Source organism: Calidris pugnax, unplaced genomic scaffold, assembly GCF_001431845.1.
Source record: "Calidris pugnax isolate Ruff unplaced genomic scaffold, ASM143184v1 scaffold219, whole genome shotgun sequence".
Classification (NCBI taxonomy): domain Eukaryota; kingdom Metazoa; phylum Chordata; class Aves; order Charadriiformes; family Scolopacidae; genus Calidris; species Calidris pugnax.
The window spans coordinates 17,913,026-17,936,492 of record NW_015094507.1 but is presented as its reverse complement, the minus strand read 5'-3'; the positions used below and the strand labels follow the sequence as shown (position 1 = coordinate 17,936,492).

The 23,467-nt window shown below is 41.2% G+C and overlaps 1 protein-coding gene across 4 annotated transcripts; it reads left to right on the top strand.

Moving 5' to 3' along the window:
* The first annotated feature begins 1,506 nt into the window (after positions 1–1,506).
* Positions 1,507–21,475, top strand: CFAP206 (cilia and flagella associated protein 206). Of its 4 annotated transcripts, XM_014964398.1 has the most exons (16): positions 1,507–1,556; positions 2,568–2,624; positions 3,359–3,440; positions 7,736–7,786; positions 8,241–8,349; positions 10,409–10,492; positions 10,807–10,897; positions 11,987–12,169; positions 12,432–12,590; positions 13,566–13,774; positions 14,623–14,742; positions 15,882–16,080; positions 16,781–16,918; positions 18,887–19,080; positions 19,685–19,828; positions 20,942–21,475. In XM_014964398.1, exons 3-16 carry the CDS (start codon positions 3,424–3,426, stop codon positions 21,170–21,172), a joined length of 1,929 nt encoding a protein of 642 aa, XP_014819884.1. In that variant the 5' UTR covers positions 1,507–1,556; positions 2,568–2,624; positions 3,359–3,423; the 3' UTR covers positions 21,173–21,475. The 4 variants fall into 4 exon arrangements, with proteins under 4 accessions (XP_014819884.1, XP_014819885.1, XP_014819887.1 ...); XM_014964399.1 differs by lacking the exons at positions 1,507–1,556; positions 2,568–2,624; positions 3,359–3,440 and adding an exon at positions 4,689–4,783; XM_014964401.1 differs by lacking the exons at positions 1,507–1,556; positions 2,568–2,624; positions 3,359–3,440; positions 7,736–7,786 and adding an exon at positions 7,915–7,984.
* The last annotated feature ends 1,992 nt before the right edge of the window (positions 21,476–23,467 follow it).

Here is a 23,467-nt window from a genome sequence, read left to right as displayed (position 1 = left end):
GTGTGAGGTAAAAGGGGATGTCCTTTTGCAGAGCAGTAGAGCTGGCTGGAGAATTGTGTCAAGTGCAGCCACCAGGCTCGGAACTGGCATGGAAATCCTTGCTTTGCTCAGTGTCCATTTTTACAAATCTGTATGTTACTGCCTTGATAGTGTAGGTTGAAGCTCAATCCAGAGTCCTGTCTTTGTGAAATACACTCACGTCAATACTCAGAGTGTGTTGTCTTTTAAACTTCAGCCTAGAGGCCACTTACATTTTAAATTAATTCTATCCTTAATTGAACTTTGAACAGAGGTCATGAAACCTGAAGTTTCACAGTTATGTTTAAGTCTTACATTGTCTTTAGGTTATAGCTTCCAGTGAAGCTACAGGTGAGGCCTCTGGAAGTTCTCAGCCTGGTGTGTGCAAGCTTAAAGAAAGGTAACGTGATGTGTCTTTTATTAACAGAAATGACTCAGTCCTTCAAACACTATAAAACAAGAATTTTACAATTCAGATTAAGTTGATGATTGAGAGACTAAAGGAACTATACTAGCATAAGAATAGAGAAACTACATTAAATTAAGCTAAGAGCAGTATTTCAAGATCACCACTGCTTAAACATCAGCAGTACGGTGACACACAAGTGGAGAGAATTAAATGAAGTTCAAAAAGCTGAACAAAGCCAGACTAGAGATAAAGCCCACAGAAAACTAACTAAAGCCACAGAAGAAAAGCAAACCAAGAACTTCCTTGTCTGTCCTACAAAGCTGATCATAACCAGATGATAACCCAGGATAAGGGGGCTGCGGCGTTGCCTGGTGACTGTCTTGAAACGATGACTCCCTCTGACACTACAAGGGAGCAGGTCACGCTCATGGCTGATGGTCATGTCTTTTGCATCCTAATATCTCCACACAGAGCTGTTACTAAGGAAGTGCCAGAGGAAGCAACAGGGACAGCTTTGGCAGCAAGAACTCGGTGTGAATGTAGGGATATTCTTTTTGCTTTTTCCACATAGTCCTAGATGTTGCAAGTGACCAACTGGAAAGAACTGCCCAGAATGACAGTTTTTTTGGAAACTGCTGCTTCACATTATATTTCTCAGTAAAGCAATGCCTTTCTGTGGGCACATGAGAACATTTGTATATCTATAAATATTTAAAACCCCTCTGATCTGCTGTTAAGACTTCCTGTGCTCAAAATGACTTACCAGCAGACTTGTTTCTACCTGCTCCAGAACTGTAAAGGATAGGTATTCTCAAAATCCTCCTGAGCTCTGTGCCTGTGGCTGTACACTCCAGTCAATCTGTACGTCTGACATCTTGATAAAGACTTGAAGAAAACTCCAGTTTCACTTCAATTGCCTCCTTGTCATGGGAAGGAGCTGAATGGGAGGTCAGAGGGAGTCAGCGTGGTAAACCGTCCTAGAAAAGGACTTTCAAGATTTCTTACAAGAGAAGCCTTTGATTCAAAGCAAAACTTTGTGCCTTTCTCAAACATTTGTGCACACCAAGGAACAGGTCTCCCATCCTTGTTTCAGCAAGATGGGCTGTCATGGTTTAACCCCAGCCAGAAAGTGAGCATCACACAGCCACTCACTCACTCCTCCCAGCTGGGATGGGGGCAGAGAGTCAGAAGAGTAAAAGTGAGAGAACTCATGGGTTGAGATAAAGACAGTTTCACAGGTAAAGCAAAAGCCCTGTGCACAAGCAAAGAAAAACAAGGAATTCATTCACTGCTTTTCCCACCTGTGAGAAGCAGAGAAGTCCTTGACTCTGTGTAAAGGCTGCTCAGCGCTAATGAAAACATCTGTGCATCATCAACACTGTTTTCAGCACAAACCCAAAACATAGCCCCGTACTTGCTGCTGTGAAGAAAATTAACTATCCCAGCCAAAATCAGCACGTGGTCTTAATGACCATCTCTAAGACCTTTTCAGTCACATTTTATGTCTACGGTTAAACGGTTATTTCTACATCGCATATTTTCTGTACTTGGAATTTCACAAATTGGTTTTCTATCACCTCGGGATATTTTCTATCTAAATATTGATTTCATTTCTATTACCAAGATTAGCTGACATGCCAGATTGAAAAAAAAAAAAAAAAAAAGCAATCACAGCTGGCCAGTGCTGCATATCTGTAGAAAAGTCTTAGAATTCATTTTTAAGCTAAAAGGTAAGAAGAAGTGCTAACTCAGCAATTCTTCTGGTTTTCTAAGAGGTAGCAGGCATCCCATGATGTTAAAATACCACTTTTTTCCAGTCCTTATTGCTGCTTTTGAAGATCACTACAAACAGGCACAGCTCTCTGAGGAGTTCTTCTGCCAAGTATTCAGCACAAATTGACAGGATCTTAAGCCTTAATAGCTGCTCTAGGGGAGAGAAGCTGCGCTGGGAATAGAATTGCTTTGGGGCAGCAAAATTCAGAATTTTGGAGAAGGATTTGCAAATTTATACATAACTTCAAGGGTATCCATTTGGTTCCCAGCTCGTTTCTTGACATGGGGAAAAATAGTGCAGGGAGGGCTTTGGAGTGGTGTTGCCCTCCCTCTCTGATTGACTGATCATTCCCTTCCTTTCTGACAGATGAATGAAGAGCATCTTTGTACAGCGGTGAGAAGTCTGTAGCTGGATAAAAATGAGGTGAGTGAGAAGTTAATTTACAAACTGTGGAATAACCACCTTCCCATCATTAGTGCATTTTTTTCTTCTCCGCTAATGGAGTCAGAGCCATAGCAGCATATTCCCTATAAGATTCTTTCCTTTATCCACATACTGGACAGTTGTGTTTCCATAACTTTGGAAGAACTTCCTATAACCTGAACTGAGAAGAAAGTCCTCAGTCATGGATCTCCTGATGGGTCCCATCAGTGTGGGATACTGCCCAGCAGTTGTTTCTTACATGTGTTCAGCTCGTAGGAAAATTACTGCATTACTTTTTTTTTTTTTCTTTTTTGCATACTGGTGGGATATTTGGGGCTGTTGCAATTACTTATCTTAGCATTGCACAAGAAGGTGGTCTCCTGTAAAAAGAATATTAAGGTTTCTGAATCAGTAGCATCTGTACAGACGTAAGGACTAGTTAATATGTAGCTAACCTGTGGAATAGCAGTGTTTGCATCTGGCCAAACTGCAGCTCTTCTGAAACAACCCAGCCAGGAATACATAGGAACTACTAGATCTATATCAAGTAGTGTATGATAAGTCCTGGGTCTAATTTGCAGCAGATTTTAAGAGAGATAATTAATGGGAAAAGCTCTTGGTCTGTGTTATTTTTACTAATGTCTTTGACCAAAATGTTAATGGAATGTTAATATTGTTTAGGAGCCTTAGGTAGTGATTCATCTGAATACAGCTGAATAATGCATCTTTTGCAGGAGTTTCCAGTTGAGGCACTCGATGCTGGTATGTCTGGAATCCCTCCACTCCCTCTGCACAGTGAATGCCAGAGCTCTCAAGGTTTGAAGGACAAATAATTTTACTCCGCACCCTTTTCTGTAACCTGGCAAATACAGTGCATCCATTGTGCTTGCTAAGGGATCCAGGCTAACAACACTGTGTTTGTTTCTGGGTTTCTACACTTCTGGGGTTTTTTCCAGAAATGCTCAAATGAAGGGTAAATCTTTTGTGCTGTGTTATCTGTGAATGATTTTTTTTTTTTTTTTTTCATTTCTAAGTTAAAAGCCAAATTGGACTTCTTTGTCCAGCAAAATCTTGCTGCCTTGGTGACACTTTCATCCTGGGAACAGCTGTCAGCTTCCCTGTGCAATGAGTAAGGCTAAGCTCCCTGTTAGGTACCCTCATATTGTAGTGAAATTGTGATATAATGGGAATTAGGGGGAGACACAGTGCTAGTGTACCCAGACATCCCTTCTCTACTGCAGAAAAATGATGGAGCTGGGAGAGGAAAAGAGAAGAGCAGTCTAATATTCCTTTACCATATTCTAAAAGGAAGGCTTAAACCCTTAATGATACTTTAAATAATTGCTAGAGATGTCATCTGGGACTCCCTTACATGTGAACCACTAGTCTGTGCTGTGCCCCAATGAGCCTAAAATGAATATATACTACCACTTATATAGGAGAGTCTTGGAAACTCAAAATAGTGCAGCAGATTCTTGTGTGAATGTGTCCTTGAAGCTGAGGCGGTCAGCACTGTCTGCTGGCATCGTGTGGAGCTCCAAGCAAGGCAGCGTGGGGACAGAGGCCCCCAGTTGCTTATGTGCAGGTTTAAGGAGGAAGAGAGAATAAAAAAATCTTGCACAGGAGGTCACCAAAACTTTTTCAGCTTCGGAAATCAGTTTTATTGTGAAATAACAGACAAACTGGAGAAGGTGACATGACATGTCTGCCCTCAAAAAGTAGATTTCTGACTGTGAGACTTCCATGTGACTCTGGAAATAACAAAAGCCAGACAGATGGAGTGTATTTCCCTCTTGAAAGAGACAGGTTTTGCATTCTTCTGTGATACAGGCTTTCCTCGCACTGCTCCTTGGGAAGTGCAATCAAGTGATTATTAATTTCTGCATCAAGATACAAGGTAGTTTCGGGATCCTGAAATGTAGCAAACAAAAATCTAAATTATGTTTTAATTTCAGAGATGAGGAAAGGGACAATAACTCAACTTCTGCTTGGATCCTGCATCGTCAGCTGTAAATCCTTGCACTTAGGTGTGTCATCTTCAAAGAGCCTTAACTGGTGCCTTGCATTGTTTCTGACAGCAGAAGACCTTCGGGTCAGAGGGATGATGCTTGCTCACTAGCAGGCCACCGGGTCAGAGGAGACCTGAGCACAGAGAGAGGGTAAGGTCAACTTGATTAGTGTCTCCTTCAGATGAACGATAAGTGAGAACAACCAAAGGAGTAGGCATTGCAGAACCCCTTGGTGCACATGACTATGTAAGTGGAGCTCAAACAGACCCTTCCCCAGCCTCTCCTCCCCAGTGGGCACAAGGCAATGGGTTGATGCAACGGGTGAAGCTTCGTAAGGCAACGCTTCTTGCCATCCTGGCAGTCATGTCTTCTGTGGCACAAGCTCTTCTCTTGCCTTCTGTGACTGCCAAAAGCTCGGCCCTCAATTCACCTGCTGAGTCACGTCGCTTTTAAAAGCTCTTCAAACGAATATTTAAAATCTTTATATCACAGAGTCAAGAAAGAATCTTTTTACTATCGGTTTTATTAGATGTCAATGCCTCACAGACACCACTAGGGGGAGTAGTTTGTCTAACTTTCAAGTTGATATGAGGCTGGCTCTGGGAAGCTGGATACTAAACATTTTTGAGGGAGTAAGAAGTGTATTTAATTCTAGTTACAAGAACGCTGGATAAACCAGGCCTCCATTTCCAGAAACTATGTTTAAAACTTAATACTAATTATAGGGGAGAAATTCAACTTCTTTGATCCTTAAATAGTGTTCTGCGACTTGAAGTCTTCAGTAGCTTAACAACAAATTAAACGCAAACCTCCCATGGAACCATGATTTTTTTTTGGAAAATATATAATTGGCTGTCCTTCCCTTCTTTCCTCCCTCCTTACCTCCGTAATTTCTTTCCTTCCTTCCTCCTTTCCTTCTTTCCTTCCTCCTTACCTTTTTCCTTTCTTCCTTTCCTTCCTTCCTCCTTCCCTCCTTACCTCCTTGATTTCTCTCCTTCCTTCCTCCTTCCCTGCCTCCCTTCCTCCTTGCCTCCTTCCTCAGCATCAACTGCTTTGCTCTGCAGAGGTTGTACTACTTGCAGGTGTAGACATGGCCACAGATACCAGAAGGCAAGTGAATTTCTTGAAACCATCTTTAAATTGTCTTTAAAAAGTCTTTAAATTGTCAAGCCAAAACTGCACAATTATACAGGCTCTGCATAAGGGCTAAAAACCTGGACAAATCCTACCTATGGCTTCCTGTCCTCCAACAGTATCTGTGTAAGCCTGTGTTAGCCATAGCTCTGGGAAGGGCCTTGAAAGCTTCTCCTCCTGCAATTTGTGGAAAAAGCAGTTCTGTAGATTTTTGTTCTCTTGATAAATGTCTTCCTAAAATTACTGAGCTTAAAGGTATTGATTTTTTTTTTTTTTTTAATGAGAATGCAGGAGCCCCATTAGCTGTGCCCCTAGAGTGAAACCTAAGACTTCACAGCGTCCTTTGCAGGATTATTTTGATGCCTGCTCTACAGACCTTCCCAAAGCATTTCCCACAGGTGATGCCGGGGCTCATTGCACCGAGAAGGTGGATGCAATCCTGCAGTTACTTGCCGGGTAGCATAGTATCACCTTAATTTTACTGGTAAGAGTGACTTGCCTGGGCTCACAGAGGAACAAAATGATGATCTCGATCTCGTCACAATTCTCAGCAGAGTACTCTCTGTCTGACACCTTGAGCCGAAGGGAAGAAATTGAATCAGCTGTAAACCAGTGTAGCCTGTCAGCTCTTATGCCTGCATTCCCTGTGCCTTTTGAGCTTACTTGATTGCCTTTTAGGGACATGGCTTTTAAATTCAATTAACGTGCTATTACTCTTCCTCTATCTGACATGGAAAAGCTTGAATTAATTGAGTATTGACTAAGTGAACTAGTTACAGCGAGGCGTTGCTGTCATCTGACAGCAATGCTCATTGGTGTGTGCAAGAGCTGAGGAAGAACCTGGGGCTCACTGGGCTTGTGGGCTGTGACCCCCTGCACCTGGGGGACCTGCAGGCAAGAAACTGGGAGGGCACAGAGGAAAATGGGATAAGAGGAAATGGGCGCAGACTTGTACATAGGAAGTTCCACCTAAACAGGAGGAGGAACTTCTTGACTTTGAGGGTGGCAGAGCCCTGGAACAGGCTGCCCAGAGAGGTGGTGGAGTCTCCGTCTCTGGAGACATTCCAAACCCGCCTTGACACATTCGTGTCCCACTGCTCCGGATGGACCTGCTATGGCAGGGGGTTGGACTAGATGATCTCCAGAGGTCCCTTCCAACCCTGTATCATTCTGTGATTCTGTGACAGAGCCAGGAGAACTGGCCCAAACTGGCCAAATACCAGGAAAGGAGGAAGCAGCGTTGATGACTGTAAGTAGACAACTGCCTTTGGGCTGTGTATTCCCAATTAATTCTCATGGCCGCCTGCACTGGAGCAGTTCCTGTGATATCCTATTTCTCTGGATAAACAGCTTTGACTCGGGGTCTGTAAACCTGAAGGAAAAGTACAATTTGATATTTAATTATGGGTTTCCATGTAGGCTACTACAGAAGCAATCCCAGAATGATATTTGGTTGGAAGGGACCTCTGGAGATCATCTAGTCCAACCCCCTACATTTTAGCTAAGAGGGAGCCCTGTGTGGTTGATGTGGAAGGATTATATGTATTAACTTAATGCACTAATTTCCCTCATGATGACTTGTATTTATACATGTATATATAGCATATATGCATACTTCTGGCTTTTGTATATTCACATATATGTTTGCGTGTATATATCTGGACTTATATATCCTGAATATATGTTTTGCATATACACATACATCCATATACATGTTTTGCCTATTCATATACATATATATTGTATATATGAGCCTATATTTAGGTACATATACCTATGTATGCACGTTTCTACATTGGTATGTATGTATATTATACATAGGTATGTATGTATATTATACATATGTATGTATGTGTATTTATGCATGCCTACCTATACCAACAGACATCCACATACATGGTTTGAATGCACGTATAGATGTTTATGTACCCATATATTGCTGTGTCTCTATATGTGTTTGTTTTGCAGGTACACACACATATATATTCTGTATCAACATGCGTTTCTGTACCCTGTGTGGTAAGTAAGCCCGTGTTTTGCCCCCCCAGATCTGTAGCTATAGGTGCAGACACCGCTCCCCACAGGGGCCCCGAGCCCAGGCCGCGCCGCGTCCCCATGGCAACGGCCGGCGGCTGGGCCCGGCTGCGGGCCGCCATAGCCCTTCGCCGCCGGGCCGGGCCGCGGGGAACCGGGGGGGGACCGGGCCGAGGGGGGCAGGTGAGGGCAGGACGTGTTGGGGTTACCCGGGGGCGGCGGGAACGCTGTGAGGCCGGGAGGGGGGTGCCCCGAGCAACGGCGGGGCCGAGGGGCAGCGGGCAGCCTGTGGTACGGGGGTGAGGGGGACACCCCGCCTCGTGAGGAGAAACGTTGGAAGGGGGCACCCCGAGGAGAAACGTTGGAAGGGGGCACCCCGAGGAGAAACGTTGGAAGGGGGAACCTGAAATGTTACGTTAAACCTGGGCGTTTTGTCCAGGATGTCTGGTGTCCAGGCAGACAGCATCGTCAAGAAAATCGTTCGCACAATCGGCCAAGAATGCACTGCCCGGGGACAAACCGTTTCTGAAACCTTGGTGGCGTTCATGGTAAGCACAAAGGAAATGTTTAGGGTGGGGTTTTTTTAATTATTATTTAGTTAGGTTGTTTTTCTAATAAAGTTCAAATTCTGTTGCAATCCATAAAATATTAAGACAAATATGTATTGATAGAATCACAGAATCATAGAATGGTTGGAGTTGGAAGGGACCTGAAAGATCATGGAGTTCCAACCCCCTGCCCTGGGCAGGGACACCTCCCACCAGACCAGATTCCTCAAAGCCCCATCCAGCCTGTCCTTGAACCCCTCCAGGGATGGGGCAGCCACAGCGTCTTGGACAACCTGTTCCAGCGTCTCACCACCCTCACAGTAGAGAATTTCTTCCTAATATCTCATCTAAATCTCCCCCTTTCAGTTTAAAATGATTATCCCTTGTCCTATGGCTCCATTCGCTGATAAAGAGTCCCTCCCCATCTCTTCTGTAGCACCCTTCAGGGACTGGAAGGGGCTATAAGCTCTCCCCGGAGCCTTCTCTTCTCTAGGCCGAACAACCCCAGCTCCCTCAGCCTGTCTTCATAGGAGAGGTGCTCCAGCCCTGTCTAACATATAGATCAGGAGTTTCAAACCTGAATGCCCATAGCTTGGCAGTTGAAACCGGTTTTAAGGCTTTTGTGAGGCAGAGGCTTCGTTTTAGACATGGTGAATAGTTCATCCAAAGTCACTGACTGACACTGCTTAGCCTGAATAACGGGCAGTGAGGACATCAATCATTCCTTTAGTCTCAAAAGTCAATAAACTTCCCTGCCCAGACTGGGACAGCAGCAGCCGAGGCTTTCAGGGGTGACTTGAACTTTGAAATATCTCGGTTTCTGATTGCCCATATTGAGAAGTTTTAAAGGGTCATTCAGTGATACTCGATAGAGGGTTCTAAAAATGTCAAAAAGTATTTCATTCCTCTGAAATGCTATCTGTGTGAATGTAAGACCCTGAACAGGCTGCAGGCCCTGAGTCCTGGGAACTCTTTGAGCCCCGAGTCAGAGTTCTTCCTCAGTTTTCTTCTACAAGCAGATAAAGTGAAAAAGAGAAGTGTTCCCAAGTTTAAATAACATTTCTTCTCACTGTCATAAATGAACAAAAAAGGGCATGACGCATAAGTGAATGTTTATTGCAGCAGCCATATTTATTCTTTGATGTTTACTTTGTCCCTCTATTGTGATGGATTCTTTTGTTTGTTTTTCTCTTTAGGCAGGGCCAGGTAGTATAAATGGGCTGAATATTTGAAAAAGTAGGCTTGGATCCCACTTAAACTCAAAATGAAATGGAATCAATCTCAGTGTTGTCCTTGGTAGGCAACTATAAGTATCCTATTATTCTATCCTATTATATCCTATAATATAGTCTGAATCCATCTGCAAAGCTGTGTCTGAAGAAAGATGGAGCTCAGTTCTTTCTTTATTGATGGTGTAAGAACAGAAGCAGCTCTTGGTAAACCTTTATGTGAATGCAAATGATTCACAGCAGTACTGTTAGTCTGCCTTTTTTTTTTTTTTTTCCTGAAGGTGACACTGTAGCTTTATAAAATACATTGGGTTCAAAAGCAGTATTAATTAAATAAGCTTGGAAATTTTAATGAGTAAAAAACTTGCACAAATAGCCAGCAAGATACCCAGCCTGCATACCAGTTGCAAACATGCATATATTTCCCTGTATGCAGAACACTATTGTTTTTTTTATCCAAGTGGTAAGCGTTTATACTGATGCATATAACAGCCCCTGAGAAGTTTATAAACAACCATGATGGATTTTTATAAAATGTTACTCAGAAAAGTATTTTTCCGGGAAATTTCTAAAGGAGCTGAATTTAATTATTTCTCTGCAAAGTTTGCATCACAAATAGATATTTTTTTTCCTCTAAAGTCAAAGAACTGAAATTGAAACTGGCAGCACATTAAATCAACTAACTTTGTTTCATTATCAAAGATTGAAATGGAAAAAAAGAATAGTAAAGAAAGACTGACTGCATCTGAGATTTTTCAGAAAATAAAAGGTTAGTTGCAAATAGTGTATGTTGAGATGTAAATTAATAGCTTTCTTTCGGCAACCTCTAGGTGAAAGCTGTTGTTTTAGATCCAAGAAATGGCTTTAATGTGGATCAAGCCGTTATAAGAAAAGATGTGCAAAACCTTATCCAGGTAATTCTGACATGATATTGAGAGTCAATACTTAGCTAAGCGTTATTTGCTACCTGTTCCTGTAACTAAAATGCCATTTTATTTTTATATGAATACTTTCAAAATTTAGTGCTACTTTATTCTCTTGGTTCTATGAACTATATGTTTCCTCGTGTAAATAAATGCCTTATATTACAAATGCCTCATATATATAAATGCCTTATATAGAGAGAACGGTAGCGAGGGGGCTCTGCTGCTGTTGTGAAACCTGTAGCACAGTCACTGCCAGTTCCCCAGCAATGAGAAAGAACTCACTTCTCTGTCTCTCTTCCTAGCTCTGTGTTACCAGGCTGCTTGACACAACAAACCCATCCCTCAGCACAATTAAGATGCAAGTTTTCTTTGATATGAACTATGCAAACCGAGGTAATTTCAAATATATTTTCATAGAAGAAGTTGATGCCGAGTTTAGGATTTAATATCTGTCTCTCTGTAGGGCTAATAATGATTGCTGTTAAATGACTGCTGGCAGTGAAGCAGAATAAAAATCCCTGGTGAAATGTACAATATATGAGTATGGTGCTTCACTATTGATTCATTAGGGGAAAAAGTGTGCATTAAATTTCAGAGTACACTCATCTCTTCCTGTCTGAGAGATTTACTGAATGTAATATATTAGATGGCTTGAGAACAATTATGCTTTCAGGTGCAGTGGTAGCTGCCTGCAGCAAGAAAAACTCGTGCTGCACCTGTGTGTCTGAAAGAGAACCAGTACCCAGAACTGCCTGCACTCATGTATCTGAAAGAGAACTTGATATTTTATCAATATCCCTAATTGAGAGATATGAGCAGTTTTGAACAATCAGTTACAGTTTTAACCGAGTATGTTTTGGTCTCATCAGTGGGAACTTCATATGTTCTGAGAATGGGAATGTGGAAGAAAAATGAGATGGGGAAAATGTCTCTGCTGTAACTCACTGCAGATCTCAATGGGACAGTGAAGACTGGCTGGGACACAGAAGACACAGAACAAGAACAGACAAAAAATAAACATTTCTGTATGAGGAGGTCATGAAAATGGTTTCTTGTTAGCAAAGGTTAAAACCAAAAATTAGCATGACTAGGAAGCTGCTCCAAAGTCTTCTCGACTCAGTTAGCTCAGTAAGCTCAAGAATTCCAGTAAGATTCTGATTCAGAATTTGGGCATGTAACTTCAGGTGTGTATGAAATGTGTGTGTGTGTGTTGGGTCCTACTGCAGTCAGAGGAGTCCAGGTAGCCACAGACTTGCTGCTTAATTTGGCCTGAATAGTTCTATGGACTCTACTGATGGATGTTAATCATGCTAATTACTGTAGTTAATTACAATGGTATGGTACCCTGAACATCTCTTCCATGTATCTGTGCTTTAGAAACATTTAAGTTGGTGCTCTGACTGGGGAAATGAATTGCTCCCTCCGTATAAGCCAATTTCCAAAGAATTTAGATAGTGCTTTCTAACTGTTCTTCTTTCCTAGCTGAATTACTCAGCGAGCAGCACCGTGTTCTGGAGGGAAAGCTGGCTCCTGCGGTCAGAGACATCACAGATAGTCGTCCTCGGGTACAAGAATTGCAGAGTATGTACCAAAAAATCGTGAGCTACGTGCTGCTGAGCTCTGGCCTGGGACCAACAGATATTGAGGCTGTCAGGGAAGTAACAGGTCAGTGAAATCCCAGCTGTGAAACTGGGTTTTTCTTATTGGAAAATAAAATTTCACCTTCTCTTTGCTGATCTTTAAATACAGATGTGGTAAACTGTGATGAATGCTTACTACTCCAACTGTCTCCCATCAGCCTTGAAGTCTAAATTTGCCATGGGTTTCCTACTTTTTGCCGTTGTTCAGGAGAGGGTATTTTTGCTTGTTTTGTGATTTTCTTTTCTGTTCCCTCATATTGAGGGTTTTCTCACCCTTTGTAATGCAGCTGGCCTGCAGAGTGTATTCCCCCAGAGAGAAATGATTACTTTCATCTCACTCAGTAAGAAGAACAAAGAGCAAGAGCTGAAAAATCTTGCCAAGCTGGTCACAGGAATCCGTTTGTACAACAAGGAATGTGGGAAAGGAGGAAGCAGCATTGATGACTGTAAGTAGACAACTGCATTTGGGCTGTGTATTCCCAATGAATTCTTGTGGTCACCTTCTCTGGAGGAGCTCCAATAATATCCCATCTCTCTGGATAAACAGCTTTGACTCAGGGTCTGTAAACCTGAAGGAAAAGTACAATTTGATATTTAATTATGGGTTTCCATGGAGGCTACTACGTTTTAGCTAAGAGGGAGCCCTGTGTAGTTGATGTGGAAGGATCATTGTTAATACATCATATGTATTAACTTAATGCACTGATTTACCTCGTGATAACTTTTTCCCTGATCCCTTGCCATTAAGTGAATTCAATATGTAATGTTTACCTTTAAAAGCATTTAATTAAAATCTTGAAAGGGCACTGTCAATCCAATTACAATTTTCTGTTGGGTATGTGTAATGAGAAGTGATAAAATTTGCTGGTGTGTTATCTGAATTCTGATAATTTAGAGTAACCTCTCCTGATTCTTAACATGTTCTCGAAAATTTTGCATTTTAAATCCTCGTCAGCAGAAATGTTTTTATGAATATGCGTGGAGTATAGGAGCTCAGACTTCTTTGTCAAAAAGGTCTGCCAGCCCAGACTGGGAGGAAACTGGTAACTGAAAATTGTGCAGATTGCCTAAAGTCTCTCAGGAAACCCACGCCAGTAGTATCAACTGAACTGCATCTACTACAAAGCAAGTTTTCTCACAGTCCTTGACTTGACTGTTGATAATTCCCTCATCTATAAATCTGGCTGTTTATTAGATGATCTTTAAGGTCCCTTCCAACTCTAACCACTCCATGATTCCACTTGGAACCACTTGACTAGTAAGATACAGTGGTTGAATCTAGCATGCAAGCATCTGGAAATGCACGAATATAAGGACAAAATCTAGAAATTTTATTGAAAGTCTACTTTGCTCGAATACTGTGCTGTAATCTTTTGCTAATGATTGAAATATTTATTTTTATATGTCTTCTGTATAAATAGTGCCAGCCATTCTGAATGAATCCATTCCGTCAGCTACACAGACTGTGGATGAAAGACTTAATGCTTGCCACGGGCTGGCCCACCAGTACACAGCTCTGCTGGAATCTGCCCAGGGAGACCCACACAGATACGCACGGCTTAGTTCTTTTAAATTAAAAGAAGCACTGTTCAATGTGAGACAATACGAGGCCTTCCTTTGCATCCTTCTGGTGAGATACCATCATGTTATATCCTGTAGGTTTTTATTGCAGATGGAATGTATTCAAGTTACCTACTTGTGCAGGACAGAAATAGAAGAAAAATGATTCAGAAATAAATGAAATAAATTTAATCTCAATATATGAGGACCTACATCATCTGTCATGCTGAAGTTTGTACCTAACTTGCTGGGTTTGGTTACTGTCAGGTGAAAGACAAAATGGATTAATTGTTGGCTTCAATGTGACTGTGCTTCCATTTCAATTCTAGAGGTTTCTTTTTGTGGTTAATTTCATTAACAAAGGACTGAAAAAGCAGGACTTTCTCCATGTTTCCTTACTGCTCCTCACACTGCCCCAAAAAGCATGAGAGAAAAAATCTCCTTGTTCAATCCATACATCATCTCAATTTTCATCTGCAGACATCCCCAACACATATGGAGTCATCAGAAGTCTTTGAAAAATACAATTTAAATTCTTGAAACTTGTTTTGTTTAGGAAGACCTTTTCATTTGTATGTTGAAAAACCATGGGGTTTTATTAGTTTTTGCTCTATATCATAAAGCTTGGAAAAATATTTCTCCTTTACCTTTTTTTCAGTTCTCTTCATTGTAAAAACATAGAGGTTTTCTATAAAAATTTGTAGTATATGTTTGAGAGAAGCATCTTGTTTTTACACCTGAACACTTAGGAAAAAATGTAATTTGTGGAGAGTTAGGGTGCATTTTGTTCCTTAAAACAGTTGTCTGAAAATAGTTGAATGAAGAGGCCCAAATAAATACTTATTACTGAATACTAAATACTAAATAAATTGATTTTTAATGGCCATATTCCTTACCTGAAGTAAGTTCTCTTTGCAGTCTGATGCAATTACAAGTGCTGAAGAGGTTGAAAAGATAAATGTGCAGTTTGCAGCAACAATGGAGCAGTTGAAAAATACGGTGCAGAATAAGGTTTCCGTAGATGCCAAAGAAGTTTTTGTAAGTATTTTGAATGAAAAACCTATTTCTTCTTAATTATAAAAAACTCCTGAAGTATTACAGAATACTTCGCCAGTGTATTTTTGCATAGTTTGTGTTAAGAAAAAGGCTACATTATTTTCTATTATAACAGCATGTGTGATTTTTGAAGGGGCAACTAAACTAAAAGACTTGATCTCAAGTTAAAAGAAAAGGAAGGTACAAAAAGGGAGAGAAAAAAAATAATTAGTATTTTGCTATAAGTGTCTCAAGTGGGGGCTTAAGTGGCTGATAGGCTTGTTACCCTTTTCCCTAGAAGCTGTCAGCTGTTCTCTGCTTCCCTCCTAGATTTTCTTCTCTCTTCAGGTTGGTTAGTTGTTTTTCCTTTTCTGCTGAAGACAGAGTATGTAATGTCTTCTGATTCAAGGTCTTTTGCAGGTAGAGATATCCCTATTACAGCCCCATTTAAACAGTTCTTGATTTTGGCTAGCTGCTGAGAAGCTGGATCTTGCAGGAATGTAGAGAAGCAGGACATTCTGCTGTCTAAGAAGTACAGGATGAGGCCAATATATGTCGTAAACATTTGTTTTAGGAACCATAGTAGATTTCATTAATATCCTTTGTTTATTCTAGTAAGAATGACTTTGATCTTGCTGCTTTTCCTTTAGTTTCTCCCATTTTTGTAACCGTAACATTTCCACAGCGTTAGTGATGCAGGTGAATTCCAGAGCTGACTCTGTTGGCTGTTCTCATAGTAATGTTGTTAACATGCATAAAGTATAATGTTTTTAACCTACATTTCAGGTTTGTTGAATCTCTTCCCCTAAATGCTTGGTGTGTTTAGATGTAACAGGGTACATTTTATGTCACTGTCATTATAATCAAGCATTTATACACAAAGCTCGTAGGCTGCTTCTGTGTTGTGGTTAGAAGAAGCTTAACTGAAAAGTTAAATTACTGAGAAGAAAATTGGTTCTGTTTTAGCTGAAAGCAGGACATTCTGCGTGTGTGTACACCTGTATGTATTGTCAGTGAAGTGCTCAGGTCCAAGGATGGTCTCAGAGCAACACATTTGGGAAGGGCTTTGGAGTAAAATCTAGAAAAGTACCATCCTGATACCAACCAATGCTGGATTTCAGATAATTTTCTTTATTTTCTAGCCTCTCTTTATTGCACTTTCTAACCTCTGGAGCGGCTTTCAGGATGAGATACTGCTCCTGAGCTTCCTCACAAACATGACTAACAGTCTGCAGCAGTTCTCGGAAATCCAGTCACGGCTTCTTCCCAAGGAATTGCTGACATCTCTTCTGGAAGGAGTGACTGTGAAAAGTGATGAGGAAAGGATAAGAGAAACCATGGGTACTGGAAGTTATTACTTTTCTGTTTTCCTTCCTTTCCCAAGATGTTGTAGTATGAATTCTATTTGCAGAAGGTGCTACACATCGATTTTTTAATAATCAGAATTTACACAGTAAATTAAAATGAGTCATGTAGCTTGTGGATTTATTTTTCATGTAGCATAGTTTGGACTTTTACACCTAAAATTAAAATATAGCTACTAGATACAAACATACCTCATGAAAATGGCAGAACGATCAGAGAAGAATATTTCTACATTATTTCTTTTACATTTCTTAAGTTTGTTTATGTCTTTTTATACCTTTCAGAGATTCTGAAATGGAAGGTGGGGGGGATAAAAAAGCTAATTTAGTGATGCTTTGGCTACCAGAAGTATTTGTTTGTAAGAAGGTATCCATAGTAACCAAGTTGTACTCCAGGGGGTTTGTAATGCGTGAGTGGGTGAAAACAAGATAGAAGAGTAAGACATTACCTTCCTCTTCTTGCCCTCTTTTTCCAAAGAAAACTAACGCTACTAAAGAAGGACTGATTTTTCAGTAGGATCTCTCCTAAGGCAGGGCTAAAGTTTGGGGTTTGGGATCTTGGCACTGCAGGTCATCGTGCAAAGACCACAGTAATCCGGTCATCCTGTAACATTATTGTATTTTAAACATCAGATGTTTTGTTACTGAAATCCTTCCTTTCTTAAACCTTTTCTTAGGAACCAGAGTGAATGTTTCTGATTTCAAGAACCGGGAATGGCTTTTTCCAGAGACTACTGATAATTTTGATGAGTTGCTGATCCAGTACCACAGTTTCTGTGCACACGCGATCGGTGTGAAAGGCCTCACCCTCCCAGGTACTCTGTGCAGTTAGGTCTTTGCCTTACTTTATCTGTACACAAGTGCTAGTGAAAATGTAAAGAACATGTTCTGAATGCATCCTCTTATGTCAAAGCTGGAGTACTGTATTTTCACATTTGTAATTTTCACTCCAGATTTTTCCCCTGTTAAAGTCTTTTTCTTTTAAAAATACCCAAATAAACTGCCCTAAATAGAAGGTAGAAGGGTTTCAAGAGAAAGCAGGCACGAGAAAGCAGAGGCAGAAACAGGCTGGGATGGATTGATGTTTCCTCCTGCTATATGTGCATCTTTATAACCTACACTGCAGCTAAAGGCAGGCTTATTTATTGTGTTTTAATACAGGCATAGGAAAATGGTCGTTCCTTCTGTTTTGTGTATCTGTCTGTTGCAAACACACCCATTCATGACTACATCATATGTATTTTTAAACAGTGGTTATAAAGCACCAAAAATCTTCTCTGAAAAGAATGCAAAAGTACACTTGATTAAGTCAACTAATCATAGGAGATTTTTTGGTCTCTTCTAAGGTCATTTGTCTTGAAAACCTTATTTCAGCTACCCCATCAGTTCGTGTTTTCTGTCCCCCTATCCTTTATAGAACCTATCAATATAGATTTTATTTTTAAAACCCACAGGAGGTAAGAATAAAAATATTGCCATTACTTGGCAGTATTAAAAAATAGGTATTTTAACGGCAATGTGAATTCCTTACACTTATTTAATATTGCATATGAGAACAGCTACCCTGGGTTGGACTGAAGGTCTCTCTAGCCCTGTATCCAATTTTTGGATGTGGTCAGTCATGAACACTTGAAGATTATGAGAAATCAAGGAGGAATGATCCTTCCTTAATTATATCCTTCCCTGTTCTAGCAGTCAGCAGTTGTGGATTTCCTCAGATAAATATTGTGTCTGTACCCTCCTGTTGAATAATCCTTGATAGAGGTTTTTCATTTATCTAATTGCTTTTTGAATCCATTTAGAGTTTGCTGTGGGATATTCTTATTGTCAAGAGTCCCACAATTATAATTATATATACCATGAAAAGGTACCTCTTTTTGAAATGGTTTTAAGCTCTGGCTTGATAATTTCATCAAAGACCCGATAGTCTGATAGTCTTTCTATTAGGAAAATTAGCAAATAGTAATTTTATATTGCACACAATTTTTGGTTTTATAACCCCATATCATATTATTTCTCTTCAGTTGCTTCTTTTTAATGCTGAAGAGGCCTCTTTCTTTAACCCCTCCTTCTGTGGAAGGTATCCCAAGCCTCTGATCACTCCCAATTCCCTTCGTTTTCCTTTTTCTTATTCTGTTGGGCTGGAACAAAATGTGAAATTTTGTATCATAAAGGTTGTTGTAATTTGGGGTTTCTTCTCCCTCTCTGTTTGCATCCAAATAATTCCAGACATCCTTTTTGCTTTTTTTGATTGCCACTGAGTAGTGCCATTTGATATTTTCAAGGCACTGTCTATGATGATTCTAGGTCCTTCCTAGGCAGTGACAGCTGAAGCAGAGCCTGCCTTTTTGAGCTGAAGTTGTGTTTTCCTGTATAAGTTATTTGGCCTTTACTGACATTTCATTTTCTCTGTTAATTCATTGTCCAGCTTCTCAGCTGCTTCATCTACTTCTTCCGTTAATTTCATTGTTATGCCTTTTGATATAAATGAACTGCTGACCTGCAATCAAATGTTTGCTGGGGATTATAGGGGAAACATTTGTGGGTATGGGCTTTTTTCTTATGTCAGTGCTGTAGGTGTTTTATCTGTTTAACAAAAGAGACTTTTCTGTATTTAAAAAGCTTACTTTCAGGGATTTATTCTGATTTCAGAAAATAAGGAAATGAAACTGACTTGAGGGAAACACAGAATCTTGATTACAAATGTCTTTCGTGTTGGATATCATACTGGTATTTCATTTTGTGGGGTTTGTTTTGATTTGTTTTTTTTTTTTTTCTTTAAGGAAATCCTGCTATTGGAATTTTAAAGCACAAGGAGAGATGTTATGTTTTCAGTTCCATAGAAGCTGCATATGCCTTTGCTCAAGATCCAGATAAGTTCATTCAACTGAACATAGAAAAAGCAAAAGAACACGCAGAGCTAATTCTGCTGCTTGAGCTTTGTCATCAGTTTGAGTACTTTGCTCCATTTAAACAGGTACACCTTGAAGAGTTGCTGGGTCACGGGTTGGTCTGTCCTTTCTAGAACATAAAGGGAACAGATGATACCCAGCTTTAGGAAATAAGTCTAATCATCTGCCTATCATGCAGAGTGTCTGAAAGTCCATCTTTTCCAGGTCTCCAGGGTGTTGATAAGAAACATTTTCCCTTAATGTTGTTCTTGCCTTATCTCTTTGTAGCAGAGTGTGTAGAGCCAAAGGATTGTGGCTGTGATAAAAGCTGTTTGTCCTTAGTCTAGAAAGATCCCATGTCTGATGTTTCTTTCCCTCATTTTTGCAAAAGTAGCTTCAGGAGACAGTATATAAATGCTGGTGGTGATGGTGGGATCCCTTTTACCAAAACCCAATGACTAAGCACTCACTTGGGATATGAGTCTGAAATTAAACCCATCAAATACTTACTGTTTTTTTCTTTTTAGCAGGGAGAGGGGGAACAAAACTATTGTTGAATGTAAAAATCATTGTCCATTTGTGGTTTGCAGGTTTCTATTTGCTTTTAAAAATTACACTATTTTTCTTAGATGTCTGTATTCTTCTCATTAATGCCCTGCTTGGTTTTGTTGTGGTTTTTTCTTCATCCAGGCCAGAAATGCAGGCAAACGTTGGATAAAACCAACCATGCAATGTGACAGTGGCACTCAAACTGATACTCACATCTTGCCTCCGACTATTGTGGCATCCTATGAGTGGAATGAATGGGAACTGAGAAGAAAAGCCATAAAACTGGTTTGTATTCTTATTACCATATTTTAATTGCTGGGTAACAAAGTTCAGAATAAATTATTGTAAACTTTTGTTCCTTGCAACAGAAATCTAATGTTATTCAACGACGCACACTTCTGTTACAACTGGCTCAATATTTTTTTCCAGGTATTTTCTCTCTTTACTTCTAGACTTCCTTATTTTCCCACTTTTTCCATATTTTCCCCTATTTTTAAGTCCTGCTTCAACTTGCCTTCTTTAAGCAATAAGAGTTTGTTGGTTAGCACTGAATTTTAAAGTTGTTTCTCCACACTGAAATAAATGTAACAGGTAGAAGATATTGCTATATACTTTCTTTGTAAAAAATAAAAATAAAAAAAGATTGCAGAATGATTTGTGCCAGGCAAAACCTTTTGCAAGTTGAGCAATTTATATTAATATTCATCCCCACCAAGTGATGATGTCCAAGGGTGATACCCACCTGCCATCTCATTCAGAGAATCATAGAATTGTCAAGGTTGGAAGGGACATCTAAGATCATTTGGTCCAACCATCAACCTAACTCTGATAAAACCCATCACTAAACCATGTCACCAAGCACTATGTCAACCCAGCTTTTTAATACCTCCAGGGATGGTGCCTCAACCACTTGCCTGGGCAGCCCATTCCAAGGCTTAATAACCCTTTCTGTGCAAAAATGTTTCCTAATATCCAATCTGAACCTCTTCTGGTGCAACTTGAGGCCATTTCCTCTTGTCCCATCGCCTGTGACTTGGGAGAAGAGACCGACCCCCCCCAGCTACACCCTCCTTTCAGGGAGTTGTGGAGAGCGAGAAGGTCTCCCCTCAGCCTCCTTTTCTCCAGGCTGAACACCCCCAGCTCCCTCAGCCTCTCCTCATAAGACTTGTTCTCCAGACCCCTCACCAGCTCCCGTGCCCTTCTCTGGACCCGCTCCAGCACCTCAATGTCTTTTTTGTGGGAAGGGGCCCAAAGTGTGGGAAGGGACCCCAAATTCAGATTGCTTGAAATTAGTTTAAAGCACTGGAAGAGCTAACCATGAAAACGACATTTTATTCTAACAAAGGCTTCAGCATTGAAACAAAATTTTGCTTAGTCTGATTCTTTTTGTGTCTTTAGGCCAATTTGCGCCGCAAACTGACTCACGCCGTGCAGACTGATCTCAGCCACATGAGAAGAGAGAACTCCACCCAAGTCTACCTGCCAAAAGACAGCAGCACCCAGACCAAGTGTGACAACTCGAGCAACGTGCCCAGACCACAGATGTTCTTGAAAGGTCTCCGAGGAGGATCTTCACCCACTACTCATATGGTCAAAGTAGACTTAACAAGACCAGTAGATGAAAACTGAGTGAAAGTGAGAAACCTAAAGATATATTGAATGTATATATAAAAATCCCTGCGTGTATCTGAATTGAGATATGAAAGATCTTACTGTGTCTGTTGATTCCAGAAGCAGGAATTTCTTTCATTTACTTTATCTGTCGAGGCTGCTGACTGGCATTAAGTGACAGAAATTCTGACCCTGAAACATGCAGATTTTAAATGGTGATTTAGAATCTTCCCAAAGACTTTAATTTAAACTGACATTTAAATGTGTAGTGTGTGCTCTGGGATTTTCTTGAGGTTTTAATACAATGATTGTTTGCAGAAACACTGTCCTTAAGAGTCTTTGGTACGTGAAAAGGGTAATGTAAGACAAATGGAATCAAAGAATGGTTTGGGTTGGAAGGGACCTTAAAGATCATCCAGTTCCAAACCTCCTCCCCTGTGCAGGGACACCTCCCACCAGACCAGGTTGCTCCAAGCCCCATCCAGCCTGGCCTTGAACCCCTCCAGGGATGGGGCAGCCACAGCTTCTCTGGGCAAATGGCTTTTATGAGACACGTGGCCGATGCTGCAGCTCCTCCAGAGGTGTCATTCCCAGTGGTGTGAAATAAAACTGACCCCAGGAGCGTCACCCGAATGTCACGGCAGAATCCTCAAGAAGGTAAAACTTCTGGGGACTTTGGGAACTGCAGGAACTTGACTTGGGGGCACCTTTTTGAAAGCTGTTTTACTTGTGTTTGAAAAACTAAAGCGCAACAGGAAAAAGGTTTTTAGCTTTATTTCCTTGCGGCGGGGAAATAAGTCTGACCGAAGCAACCTGAACCATTTGAGCTTTAAGGTGAAACATCTTCTCAAACGGAATTAGGGAGTACTTTAAAACAGAGACACTTTTCACAACAACGATGATCTCCATTGAGAACTCCATGAGTTCTTATCAGCAGAGTGTCCAGATCACACAAGGTGTGCTACGCTCTCTAAGCCTCTTTTATTTTTGGCCAGGTGCAGCGTGGTTCCCTGGGTCATTGTCACACAAACGTGTGATGATGAAGCTTGAGGAGTCCGGCGGGTGGGTGATTTGTCTGTGGTGTGCAGGGTGATGTTCTCTTTTCGTTTGGCTTCCTCCATGGTTCACTTTTTATTTCAACAACTGGGACAAATCCAGAAGGTGTCACACAATCCAAGGACCAGCAGACAAAAAGTCAGCTCAAGCAGTTTCCACTCGGTGATTTTCTCTTTTGTAAAAAAAATAATCGACAGCAGCCAGATGTGTTGCTCCTCCGTGGTTTTTGGTGACGAGCTGGCACCTATTTTTATATTTATTAATTAAAAAATGAATGCTGCTACCAGCTGCAGTGTTTTTTATTCAGAGAAAACACCCTGTTGCTGTTTAATGAAACACTTTGTTGCTGCCGTCTCCGTGTGTTTTTATCACCGTTTGCTTTGAACCGACAAAGTGGTATTTTAAGAACACATAAACACATCTATTTAAAAGAAAACTGATGAGTGACAATCCCTTTTATCCCACTTACTCTTCTCCTTTCCATCTGGAGAAGCTTCTGCAGCGTTGTATGATACCGAGGAACACAAGTGTGCTGTACAGCTGTTTTGGGGCGGCAGGAACACGGTGGTACTGAAAAGCTTGCTCCTGGCAAGGAGGAACACAAGCGTGAGGTTCCTGGCTGTTTCCTACCAATAAAATAGTGCAGAAAAAACCCAAACAAACCCAAACCTGTTATAAAACAGCTTTATTAATGTGAAAAGGGAGACAACCATCAGTTGATGCCCATTTGAACTTGAGTTTTAGTTTATTTGGTGCTGGTTCTCCTGCCCCGCGTGACCGTCCTCATGACGGCCTCACGGGCTGGGTACCCACCTCCAGCGCTGGTGACCCTCGGGCTGTGGGGCTGTTCAGGGGGTGGCCGGTTGTGGCACAGCCCCCTCCTTTGCCCTCACAGCTGATTTGGGGGGTTTCCTCCTCTTTAGTTTTTGCAGGGCGGGTTCGCAGACAGCGGGAGAGCCGCATTTAAGGGGAATTCCTGAAGCTCCCCCATGGCAGGGGGGTTGGAACTAGATGATCTTTGAGGTCCCTTCCAACCCTAACCATTCTATGATTCTATGGGTGCCGGCGTTACAACCCCCCCTTCACACGGAATTTGAACGGAATTTGTACGACTGTTGCTGCATTAATTTATCAACCACCGCTCCGTGTCCAAACCCTCACCGCCCCCTCAGCCCGGCCCTTCACACGCCCCCCCCGCTCCCTGTAGCACCGGGGCCGCTCGAACACACTTCTCCCCCCTTCTCTTCTCCCCCCTTC

Coding starts and splice junctions, on each gene's coding strand:
- CFAP206 (XM_014964398.1), top strand. Junction 10,898..11,986: donor TATGAACTATGCAAACCGAG/GTAATTTCAAAT, acceptor CTTCTTTCCTAG/CTGAATTACTCAGCGAGCAG. Junction 19,829..20,941: donor GAAGAAAAGCCATAAAACTG/GTTTGTATTCTT, acceptor TTGTGTCTTTAG/GCCAATTTGCGCCGCAAACT.